Source organism: Prenolepis imparis, unplaced genomic scaffold (genome assembly GCF_030444845.1).
Source record: "Prenolepis imparis isolate NDT839.2.m4 unplaced genomic scaffold, iyPreImpa1.0 SCAF_3, whole genome shotgun sequence".
Classification (NCBI taxonomy): domain Eukaryota; kingdom Metazoa; phylum Arthropoda; class Insecta; order Hymenoptera; family Formicidae; genus Prenolepis; species Prenolepis imparis.
Window position 1 is genome coordinate 16217571 of NW_028141161.1, and position 13485 is coordinate 16231055.

The 13485-nt window shown below is 38.5% G+C and overlaps 1 protein-coding gene across 11 annotated transcripts in view; it reads right to left on the reverse strand.

The window, feature by feature from the left end:
- The window catches only part of LOC145934024 (transcription factor 12-like), a 120278-nt gene that overhangs the window by 91719 nt on the left and 15074 nt on the right, over positions 1 to 13485 (reverse strand). For all 11 annotated transcript variants that reach the window (XM_083034210.1, XM_083034211.1, XM_083034207.1 and 8 more), the window contains exons 3-6: positions 7839 to 7888; positions 5974 to 6223; positions 5719 to 5747; positions 5325 to 5369 (exon numbers count right to left, since the gene is read on the reverse strand). In XM_083034210.1, coding sequence (XP_082890336.1) covers positions 5325 to 5369; positions 5719 to 5747; positions 5974 to 6223; positions 7839 to 7888 — 374 coding nt within the window. The remainder of the gene's footprint in view (positions 1 to 5324; positions 5370 to 5718; positions 5748 to 5973; positions 6224 to 7838; positions 7889 to 13485) is intronic.

A 13485-nucleotide genomic window follows, 5' to 3' on the forward strand; every position in this document is an offset into this window, starting at 1 on the left:
CACACAGTGGAACCACGCTGGTCGTCTAATTTTTAACAATAGAATTCAATAGAAGTGCCGCAAAGATAAGATAAACTCATGATTTGTAAGAGATCTAGTAGTAGATTTCGTACAAGTTATGAATCTATGATTCTTATCTTAAACCCTTCATTACTTTCTACTTCACTACTTTCTCCGACGATCTCCGTCACGAAGCGGGATTCTCACTTCCTCGTTTTCGAAAGAAGCACAAAGTAAAGCCGAGTAAACAAATGCAAAGGCGTGCAAAGGGGGACGAAGTAGCGTGTGCCATGAAAGGACCGGAGAAAGGCGAGAGAAGGAGAAAGAGGGTTGAGAGGAACTACGTGGTCGGGCGAGAGTGCACAACGCGAAGAGAGGTAGTTGGTGGTGCTACACCAGCAACAGGTGCCCGTCAAACAACGTTCAACGAACGTCTCTAGCAGCGCGAAGCCGCCTCTCTCTTTCCGCCCCGCGCACTCTCTTCCTCTTCTTTCTCCTTCTTCCGCTGGGTTCGCTTCGCACGCGATTCTCGATAATTGATTCGCTGACGAGACAGCAGGACATACTCCTGTCGGATCCGCGCGCGCGATACAAGCCGTAGATAGAAAGAAGAGGGAGGGAGGGAGAGAGAGAGAGAGAGAGAGAGAGAGAGAGAGAGAGAGAGATCCCAGGGTGTGCTATTCGTCGACGTCGTTTCACGCTCGATAAATCTCGCTCTCGGCCACCGATAAATAATTCCCCCCCCCCCCCGCGCATCACGCGCGGCTTCACATTACGCAATCATCGAGATTATCTCTTATTCGCTGCGCGAATTACACCAAGTCGCGTCGGAGAATATAAAAACGGTCTCTTCTTGCTTCAAAAAATGTTACAAACACGGATAACCCGTTATACATAATTTCCTAAGCCTATCGTGTCACCTTTTTTCATCGAATTCCTTCAATTAAGAGGAAATCAATGCTCCTATTTTTTTTTACTTATTTGCTACACGATACTTAAAATTCCTCAGACTCTTCAATTAAAGATAGAAACTCCTCAAACTAATTAGGGGCATGGAGATAAAGATATACATATACTCTCTACATCTTTAAAAGACGTCTTAGAGCGCTCTAAGCGTTTCAGAACTTTAATAAATACCTTTCTCTCTTTTTGATCGTCGAAGATCGAATACGTAAAACGAGGAGTCATTTTTCCACTTTTCGTACATGTATTAAACAACGTTCGAAAGAACTAGAACCTATAATTTAAGATCCTCTTCAAAATGCATATAAAGGATAGTAAAGGAATCAGCCACGTAATCTCACAAAGGGCGGGAACGCCAAAGAAAAAAAGGCAGACTTCACGAGGTCTCTTAAACCGGACTCAACTTGGTTTTCGAAATAGTTCCCCCACGACGCAACCGGTCATTACAAAATACGAGATGCGCGATTAAATAAATGACATGGCATTCCTCGCAACGTCAGCGATGAAAACGTCGATACCAACAAAATCTGCCGAAAATCGAAAAATTCGACGGCTGCATCTCTCTCAACTAAAACCGTCTATTTCATCGGAAAAAAATGTACGGTGCTGTCCGAAAAAAAATCGTTAACGAGAGATTCGAGTGATTGCGACTCCCGCCTTTATGCGATTGGTCGTTTAATACTTCATAAATTTACTGTAAAATTTTTTACAATCTTTTCTTAATTTATATTATATAGTTATAACAGTCATTTACTATAGTTGTATTGCTATTGTCTTTATATTGTTTTTACTCGATTCCGAAAATTGTTGTAAAGGTTTCGGATTCAAATATAGAAATCTTTAATTAATTCGTGAGCAACTCGCGCAAAATCATCTCGCTGAATTACCGATTTTCGCTGAACGAGAGGCAGAGAAGTCGACGCAAAGCGTATCTTTCGTTGAAAATTTCGTGGAATGCATTAGTAATAAAATACGATCAAATTTTGCCGCGTATAATTGAACACACGGAATACTCTGTCAGCGCAAGCAGAGAGAGAAAGAGTTAAAGACCGCTAAGAAACTTGTCCATTAATTAATAAGTAAACCGAGCGTTCCCTCTCCGGTTTTCATCGGAGATGTTTTCGCTTTCATACGCCCCGAACGAAAGAACGACAGTGAAGGTCCGGTATTTATGAATCTTACTAGGCAGTTAAATGTAAAAGCTTCAATTTGATTTTGAAACAACATCTCGAAAGTCTCTGATTACTCCATTAGCCTGGTACGTTCACAGAAGGCAAGCAATTAATCGGACGTGAACAATATATTGAATCGAGTGAAATTATCGCTACGAAAAGCGACAAACTCCAACGATAGATAACGATAGATAATGCGACAGAGAGAAGTAAAAACCGAACTAAAATCTCGAGCAACTGCTATAATTAAGAAATTAAACGCGAAGTTAATCGACCTCGCGTGGTGCCACAAGCCAGTGAATATCGGACGTATTGCATAAATGAATAATCATCGCTTTAATCAAGTATACGCGAGTGACGCGTAAGGACTTAAAAATATCACTCTCTAATTAGGGCTACCCGAAACAAACACCTGCCCTCTCCGGTAAAACCAGTATTGCTCGTTGTGCTGCAAACTCGAACGAGTGTATACACGTGTATACCGCGTGCGCGTCAAAAAATATAATACCTTGCCATCGAGTTCGTCTGAAGTTCTTTCGCGAGCGCAATAAGAGGAGGCACGAATCGCCGATCGCAGAAGGACCATAAGGACAACGAAACAAACGCCGTATATAAGATATATACCCGGGCCATACGATACCTCCCGTATTGAATATGTGCGCGCGAGTGTGTTAATACCATCGTATTAAAAAGAAGCGGTCCATCGCGAGAGAAACAGGCAAAGCTCGACCGACGCGGCGGCGCGTGTAAATTCGTGCCACTTATACGGCAGCCTCGCTATCCGATCGGATCAGGGTCTCTCCAGAGGCTCCCAAGAAATTCCACGAAGCCACGAATTAGTGTGAAACCCATCCGGGGCGCCCGGAGGGCCGGGGGTGCGTCTATACACGGTGGGGTACGGAAGACATTTTGGAAGCGAGGGGGGAAGAGGGGCATCCGTGTGTATACGTGTATATGTGTGCGCCGTCGCTGCTGCTGCTGCACGGTCTGGCGACCGCAGCACGCGACACCATATGGTCTGCTGTGACCTCCGTGCACACAAACACACGCAGCCCCCCTGAAAAAGACTCGCGGAATTGAGGGATCCTAACCGAATCGGCTGATGCGCCATCCTCGAGCGCACGCCCCGAAGATTGCCCCTCCGGTAGAAACGCGACGGAAATTCGTAAAGCGGCGTCCGAAACTCTTACCGAATTAAGAACAATGTTACGCGCGGACGCACGAACCACCGGATGTCCTTTCAACCGGAGATACTGAGGCTTGGATTGAAAAGAAATGGCGATTGCCTCTCGCTATTGAGACGTGAATACATATTAGTTGTCAAAGCTGAAGAACTTTACACTGTTATAATAAAAATGAAAAAAATCTATATACGCGATATAACACATAATTAACTTGAAAATTTTCGTTGAAACTTAGGAGTAATTTAAGATTCACACAATATTCTTATTTTCACGGAAATATAGGGCGTTTAAAATTAAAAATTCTTCGCGCTATATAGAAAAATCGACCGCGGACTCATCACGGGATTTATGAGCCGAGAGGTCGTCCGAGCGATTCCGGAACAAGCGCTGTATAGATTTACTGCGATAGCTAGGATACATACGATCAAACGCAGTGGACGCGTTGATTATGCGAGTCAGTGACCCGTTGTCGGGCCGAAAATTACGAGGCGAACTACGGGACGGCCTTTCGACGCTACGCGGAGGGTTATTTATTCCCTTCGGAAACGACGCGAAATGTTTTTTTTAACACCGCCACCGGCGACGGTGGCGACGGACACGTTCGAGAGGGCTCGAAAAGGGGGGCAAGCGGAGAGACAGAGAGAGAAAGGGAAAAAGAGAGAGAGAGAGAGCAAACGCAGGGACAGTGGACGATGCTAACGATAAGTGAAACTCCCGTAGGAGCCACTCGGGACAGCGGTTACAGCACCCTCGAGGACGCCGTCGGTGCCTATATCCTAATAGAAACGTAATCGCGTAGTTTTGCCCGCTGAATAAATCATCGCGGGGGCTTCGTATGAACGAGGGAACGTCGTGGATTAGCGGCGATCTTCGCCGTTGGGGCACTCGTCGATTTATCCTATTCTCTTCCGCGCACGCGACTCCACTTATTTATTATTGTTTTCATTTACATTACTGCATTACAATGTAATGCATAAAGTAATTTCATTTCTATATCACATAATTATATAGTATATATAGATCAGATTTCTAGATACTTTGCTATATTCTCGGATATGCAAATTATTTAACTGCGGCATTTTCGAATTTTCCACGACACAGCAAGAAACGAGAGAGCCTTGACAGTTCTGCGATTTTTATCTGTTAATAAATCAGTTAAATGGATACATCGAGAGGATTTATACAGCTGCTGGCGTGTTTAATCGCGTCGGAAGACAATTTACTTCTTTTTGAGCGAAAGTCAGGCAAGACGAATGATAAATATTGAATATTTCTTACAATCGATCGTTATTATGTTATCTGTTTGCAAAAGGTTTGGGAGCCATCTCTTTCTTTCTAACGCGCGCGCGTGTACGCACGTCATCTACGAGACGATGCTGGTTAACACGAGACTCTAAACAACAAATTTGACGCGGTTCGATTATTGTTTAATTTTCTCCGATCTTTGTTTGCGCGATATGAGACATTGAATTGCAAACTGTCACCTGTAATAGTATATCCGCGCTTCGTAATAGGTGTCAAATTTTCTACGCGTATGCGTATCTATCCGCAGATAGTCTATTATTCATTCTTTCAAATATATAGAAAGATAAGTGATAAAAAGATTTATATACTTATAGCCATAACGTAATGCATATATATTTGTAACTATAATAGAGTGTATTTAATATTAATAATTTTTGTCATGTATAATAAGATTAATTAGAAAATATTATTTTGAACGGTGAATAATATTTTAGCTTTTAAGACGGAAAATTTCAAGAAGTCCGGCTCAAAGCTCTTGGGGAAAACATCACGAAACGTTGGCGTTTCGTATCGGTCGCTATGGGATGGTAAAATCATCATCCTCAATAACATTGCTCGTAAAGATTACGATCGCCTGAGTTCATCCGAGTGTCTCTCGCTCGCATTAGATACCGAAGAGATGCGAGCAAAAACTTAATTTACGAGTTAACCTAATTACGCATATCATAAAATCATGCTATAATATTTTTTTATTACTCACCCAATGCTGCGTTGCTACTACCTCTCCTTCCAATCCGTCGAGGTTCTGTAAAAAAAAAATTGAAAATATTGTTAGAAAGGTTGCGGATTAAATATACGAAAAAATACGTTCACGTGATCATTGTATGACACGCCGATGTTCGAATGCAATATCTAAACGCGGCTGCTATCGATTGTGAGATTCAAGAGCTGCCTAATCATTGATCGAGTGAGTCACGCTTGTTTTCGACGCCTCGTCGGAGGCGCCTGTATATACGATGTCGCGAAAAAGAGCAAAATTGATCGAGACAGTTTAATTTTGCATAATGAATAATAAAATTACATTGCGCGCTCAAGATTTTTAACAATAATTTACAATAATTGTATAATAGATGAATTTAATATCAAATACTTACGTCCTTCTTTCTCTTCACTGTTGCAGCACCTGAAATCATAACAAAATTCACGTTTAAAAAAAAATAATTTTGGATAAAAACAGTTGTTCGATAATAAAGAGAGAGAGTATAAGATAAATATACAATATATACAATATATTCACAGAAATTAAAGAATTGTTTTCTTTTATATAAACACACATTTTTCCCTTAATTTCTACGTCCCCCTTTTTTTTCTTTATTTCAATAAAGATAATGCGATAACAAAGGACTCACCGCCAGCGGGATTAGGTAACCGTGCGCCGTTGGTACCAGTGGGGGTCGCTGGATGCACGACGGGGGTGGGAGTACTCACGGTACCTACGGTAACCGGTACACCCCTGGTCCCGAACGGAAAATACGGCGAATCCGGGGGATAGGTAGCGCCCTCGACGCCACCACTACCCCCGCCGCCACCCCCGCCACCTCCACCCGGCCCCCCGCCCGGTCCACCCGCTGTAGGACCGAATGCACCACCGCCGTACGCCTGAAACAGAAATCGAAACATGTTCTTTTTTTTTTTTGCCTCGATATTTTATTTACATCTCTGGGAGCGACAGTTATAATCGCAATATTGTGGCAACAGATTATCGATAAAATAATGATAATAACAGAATGTATCGTTTATATATCGTTTATGTAACTGCGAAAAATAGTAATCATTTCGATATAAGAATGTTACAAAATATTGTACATTTTCAAAATATTCAAAGCTTCTTAAATTAATCTCAACTAGAAACACAGTGCATCTGTTGCAAATAACTGTCGCAAATTGCATTGGAAGGACGACGCAAGGGGAGAGGTATGCGAAATGGAGGAAATGCGACAACGATAACTCGGAGGCGGCTTCAATAAATCATGCATCAAAATCAATATTCCTTATCAGCTACGGTTTAACGACTGTCGATTAGATATTGCTCTCTTTCCCAGCGCTTTTAAAAAATTTAAGTATACATAACATATTCATTTCGTTTCCGCGACTTATATAGAACGTTTATAAAAAAGTAGTAGTTAAATTATATCTCTGCGAATTATCATGAACAGGAAGAGTAAATGAAATTAAAGTTAATTTACGATGAAAAGATGTGGGTCCAAGGTTTCTCACGTGCCACGTGTACATGATGACCTTTCGCGTAAGAAACATAAAAAAACGTAACATGTTGCGCGTTAATGTGTTTGACAAGAATGATCAATAGATGACAATCTTTGTTTCGTGTTATGAAAATTTGGAAAAGTATCATAGTAATTTAAAAATAAATAGTATGTACTTTTTTTTAAATTTTAACAAAAAAAACCAAGACAGTTGTTTTAAAATATTTTTTTTTGTAAAATACATGCGCGTTTCTTGATATGCTGTATATAGATCTCATCGTCACGGATGAGAGAGAGGGCGGGAGAGAAAAAAAGAGAGAGAAAGAGAGCGTAAGTGATATTAAAGTTGGAGGTTGACGACACTCAACCGCAAGGAAGGATATTTCATTCAAAATTCTCACTATTGCTATTATGTATATAATATGTTAATTGTATGTTAATAGATGGTAATTGATTAATGAATAAAAATAGATAAAAATATAAATACGATAAATAATTAAGAGTTAATTCATGACTAGCAAAGTCACAAAGATAAATCAATATCTTTAAAATGAACGAGCTAGTCAAATGCGCATGTTGCTTCTTCGAGATTATATATGTATATTATGTACATTATCGATAAATAATACGTTTTCCAGAAAGATATGGCAAATGTGACAAGAAATGAGAACCGCTTCCCGAAAATATCACCCGAGGTAAAGTTTTGGGATTATGTCGGGGTTCCCGGAGAAAGAGAGTGGAGTCGGGCGACGCGAAGCGAGTAACTTTTTCTCAGATAAATTCGCTCCTACGACTGCAATAATTATTACGCTCCTATTTCTTATATAATCCTGCCTCGTTTGGAGATTCAAGTCGCTCGCGCAACAAAGGAAGAGCCCTCGAATATTCCAACATCTCTCTCGCGCGTCGCTTGACTCGAATGGGGAAGAAATAAAGCGCGATACGCGATGGCAGAAAAATCGCTGCGAATGGTATTGTTGTGTGAAGGTCAATATCAAAAGATCACTTACCATTCCGTTGTCTATCGTGGAACCATATGGCGTTTGAAAGCCTGGCTTTTCTGAAACAGATAAAACAAATCATAAAAATCTAGAGAAATAATATGCTCTTTCTCATTCAAGAGAGAATGAATAAATTTATATATATAAAGCCTCATAGTTCATTTCATTGTGTATAGTGTCTATGTGAAAAGAAATTTTTAATTACTAGTATATTTATTACTAAATATAAGTTATCTTATATAACCTTCACATTAGTGTAAATTATGTTGAATGCTATATTAAACGTGCGGCTCATAATGATATGTGTACAAAACTATACTACATAAATTTATCATCCCACTCATGCGTAATCCTTCGACCAATAAAAGCACAGACGTCCCGCGCGATACTAAAAGGAAAACAAAGGAGAAGGATATCTGAAAAATATCTGCAGTATCAGGGAAGAGGAATGGGGAGGAAAAAAGAAAATTCCACATCTTATACAGTCCGCAATATTCTTAGCGCGTGAGTCGCCGGGGCAAAAAGGGGAGCGAAAAGAAAGTTCCCCTCTTCGAGAAGAGTCGATGCAAAATTAATGTCGGGCATAAATTCGCGATGCGTCTTTATAAATCAAAACCGCGATCGCGCTAAGAATCCGTACGCCGAGATATATATACATGCGCGTTTTCCACGTTGCGGTCGCGATACGCATGCGGAATAAACAACGAGATAAACATTACGAGGTTGCCGCACAGTCCGGGGGGCTTCATCTGTTATTAATGCCCACCCCGTACACGTATAACGTAGGAGCGCGAATCTATGCGCGAGGCGCGCCATGTCTTGCGGAGAATTTATGAGGATCGGTTGGATTTACGTTTCGAAAACCGCCCGGAAAGAATTGTAGGGCGACGTATTGCCGCATCGAGATTAATTTTCATTCGACGAGACATGCACCAGCAAAGTACCCTTTCGTATTATCCGCACAAGCAACTCTATTTCCTCTCACAGCATTAAGACTCTATGTATTAAAATGATCACATCCTCCATCTCGATAAAGTCTCGTATAACTAACGTCGTCAATATATCTTGTTATATAAAGAAAGTCTGCATTACATTAACGATTAAAATAGAAAATCCCGCATTCTAAAAAAGGCATGTTATTGACATTGTTGTCGCTTTTCCACGATGCTGATTAACTGTCTCGATTTGCGTTATGCGTTATATTCATAACATCGAGCAACTGTCATCGCGAAAGTTAGTAGTTTGACAGTTTGTCCAAAATAAAATTAAATAAAATAATATTGTGTTTTAAATAATATATTGTAATACTCTTTAACTCGATTAATATTTTTGACAGTTATATCAACTGATTTCTGTCAAAAAATATTAATCGTGGATAAAGTATTATAACATATTATACTACTTACAAAATATTATTATTTTAATTATAATAATATGTTCCAATATATATTTGTAATATATACCTATACTTTGTCCGCGATTAATATTTTTGACAAAAATCAGCTGATAACTGTCAAAAATATTAATCGAATTTAAAGTATTTATTAAAACATATTATTTAAAACATATTATTTTATTCAATTTTGGACAAACTGTCAAACTGCTAACCCTCGCGATGACAGTCTCTCGATGCTATGAATATAACGCACAACGCAAATCGATTGATATTTTTTGACAGAAATCAGCTGATAACTGTCAAAAATATTAATCAAGTTTAAATTCTATATTATTTTAATTTCTATGACATCATTATTTTAAAATTTAATTAGCAAATTAACGCTTTAATCAGATGATTTCTGTTCAAAATATTAATAAAGCATTAATTTGCTAATTAAATTTACAAATAATAATATAATAAAAAAAATTTTTTTAATAGATTGTAAATAATATGTTATAATACCTTATCCTTGATTAATATTTTTTGATAAAAATCAGCTAATAACTGTCAAAATATTAGTTTACAGTATTATAACATATCATTTAAAACATATTATTTAATTTTATTTTGAACAAACTAATTGATTTTTTCAGTAAATATATTGGACATTCATTAAAATTCATCGTTCTGATATTTAAGAATGGTAAAGAAATCGCGCTAATTCAGAAATCGTTGTCCAAACGCGCCTTGAATGAACTGACTTTCGTAAAGAACGTTCGAAACTACACTGACAAGTGCAATCGCGAGTATAGGTGACTAAAATGTATGAAAGAAAAAGATTGTCGAAAAATACATTTTTTGCCTCAGTTTTTATCTGCATATCGAGTTTCGGACGCGCGTTTCGAGTTTCCGAGCCGTGCTCACTCGAGCGTGAAGGAATTGGAGATAACGCGAGAGAGAGAAGGACGCGACGAAGAATAAAGAAGGACGCGAGATGTTTCGCGCAAGTCAATGAATCTCTCTCTTCTTTCTCTTTTTGACAGAAATCAGCTGATTAAAGCGTTAATTTGCCAATTAAATTGTAAAATAAAAATGTTATAAGAATTAAAATAATAATGTTGTAAACAGAAATCAGCTGATAACTGTCAAAAATATTAATCGAGTCTAAGGAATTATAACATATTATTTATAACATTATTATTTTAATTTTTATAACATATTTTTATTTTAAAATTTTATTAGCAAATTAACGCTTTAGTCAGCTGATTACTGTCAAAAAATATTAAAATAGCGTTAATTTGCTAATTACATTTTGAAATAATATGTTTAAAAAATTAAAATATTAATATGTTGTAAATGATATGTGTGTGTTATAATACCTTATCTGCGATTAATATTTTTTGGCAGAAATCGGCTGATTAAAACGTTAATTTACTAATTAAATTTTTAAATAATATGTTTTAAAAATTAAAATAGTAATATGTTTTAAATAATATGTTATCGTTATTTTAACTCGATTAATATTTTTGACAGTTATCAGCTGATTTCTGTTAAAAAATATTAATCGAGTTAAAATAACTATAACATATTATTTAAAACATATTACTATTTTAATTTTTAAAACATATTATTTTAAAATTTAATTAGTAAATTAACGTTTTAATCAGCCGATTTCTCTAAAAAAATATTAATCAAGTTTAACCAAACTATATAAAAATATAATTTTTTTTATATAAAATCGAGGAATGGCGCGCGCTTGTGTTGTTCTAGTATTATAAATTGACAATCGCTAGGCTCTCGTGAATGGAATTTAAAAAAGATGTGATTGCATTGTATAAAATCTTTTTTTTCTAAGCAATTTCTTATCTTTTAACGCTCAGGATTCAATGTCCTAGAAGATCCCGAAACGATATTATTATACAGTCTGAAATTCGGAAGGGTGGAGCGATACCGCGGGTTTCTCACAAACACACAGACATACGTGTATGAGAGCGTATGAACGCATCGTGGGCATACGTATTACAATTATGGAGAGTATAGTCGCGCGTGGACGATAGGGCGAGTGTCCTCGGACGGCACGATCGCCCGAGATAACTATGAATCCTAACAGTTTCGGCTTGCTCGTGACATGTTTGCCGAAGCGTGCGGCACCGACTCCGCAATATCATGCATCAAAGGACAAGCTAAACCATGGTCCATCGTGTCATCCTCAGAGCCGGCGCAAGCCCGCTCGACCGTTATGACGTAGTGCTGAGCGCCGGGCCTCCATGTCACGACTAGTTCGTCTTCCGCGTTGCCTCTGCCGCCGTCATCCGTTCGGTAATTGTTCGATGAAGAATTAGCCGGGAATTAGCTGGTTGCGGGTGTCGCCCTGATACGAACCGCACGGGTATCGCATGGAGAACGATCGATTTATACGTATACAGACCATCACTAATGTCAAAGACGCGTATCATGAGGAATTTTGCTTTCAGAGATATTTCCAAGTAGTAAATTTCACGTAAAAATAAATAGTGTTTCATAAATATTTATTAAATAGTATCTTTCTCTTTAGTACTTCTCTTTACTATAATAGTGTTTTCTTTTCTTTTTTTCGCGCTTGATTTTCCGTACACGATCGAATAAATAAATAATCAGAAGTGATAGATTAATTTATGAATGATAGTTATACGCGAACAAAGGGGAAGGGTAATCCGATATAAGGGATAAAAAAGGGACGACGACGTAGCGTTCCATCGACAGAATTAGTTACGCGATATGCACCGACAAATTTCGATAATATCTGTATGGTCTCCGGACTACATTAATACGATGTTACACCTCACGATTCGCGCGACACGACCTCGAAAACCGCTATATAGCAGATGATTCTCGACGGGCGACACGAGACCACAATGTGTTGGTCGTGTTCCGCTTCGGCGAAAATCCGCAAAATACCAATCGTATAATAAAAGACATATGACGGTGAAAGTTGGCTACTGTAATTATTATAGTTTACAACTGTGTATCTAATAAAATAATTAAGTTCTTACAAGCCATGAAAAAAAAGAAGATACATTAGTGAAATCGAGACTCGACAAATATATAAAATTAATTAATTTTTATAAATTCTCTCTTTCTCTCACTTCCACACATTTAATATCTTAATTACAAATTAAATAAAATCATCGAGCTTCTAGCCGGATTCTAACGACCGAGCATCGCTGGTACCCGCGATCGAATAAAAACTGGAACATGAAAAGTGAAGTATTGCAACGCGTATATGCGCGCCGAGGCCAAAACTGGCGGACACTTTCAACGTTGACGATCTCATAAAAAAGAGGCATTCGCTCGTGTGAAGTGCGCGACGTCCCGGAACAAAAGTGCACGCGTAAAAAAAGCGGAGAACGCGAGAGCGACAAATAGACACGCGTGAACGTGAACATACGCGGCTGCGACATCGAAGTACCCCGGGATATATATCTGCATTTTGCGGTCGCAAAAATATATAACTCTCGGTTAGAAATTTCACGATTTAATATCAAGACGAGAAGGGTTTCAGTGTTACGCAGTTTGCTGCTGAGGTTTACTATATACCTAATATATGGTTGGGATTAACGACTAATTGCGGGAAAAACATCGTTTACGCGAGAGCAAGCAGCCGTAGAATGGAAGCTGATTCGTCTGCGAATTTGCGAAAATTCAGGGACAACGAAAGCACGCACGAAAGGATACCTAAAGCCGTACCGAGATCATATTAAGAACGCTCGATCGAGTGTGTTCAACACGATCTCGGGTTAGATGACCGTCTGGTCTTTAACTCTTGCTATATGAAGCTTTTTTCCACTGAAAAATAATCCGCCGTCCAGCTGATACTCTCGAAGAGATCGCTTCAAAGAAATTTCCTAATTTTATGCATGGGTCAACGAGCTGTATCGGTGCATTTAAACTTAAATCCGTCATTAATAGATATATAAGTATCTTACAATTAAAAACCCCCCAGCCAAAAAATATTTCAATATTTATATTAAACACACAACTATTTATATTATAATAAAATAAGAAATAATAAATATTATATTCTGTATATTAAAGTGGCGGCGTAACGAGTGGTAAGTAGATAAGAAAGAGACAGAGAGAAGTTCAGGGACGAGTTGGACGCGCGTAACGAGATTCAAGGAGACCACCTCGTGTAAGACGAACGACGTACAGGTGAATCGCAGCAGCCGGTTTTCACATTTCGCCGAAAGATAATTCAGATGGCTATCTCGCGCGTCGATCGTATCGTCCTTCTATCGT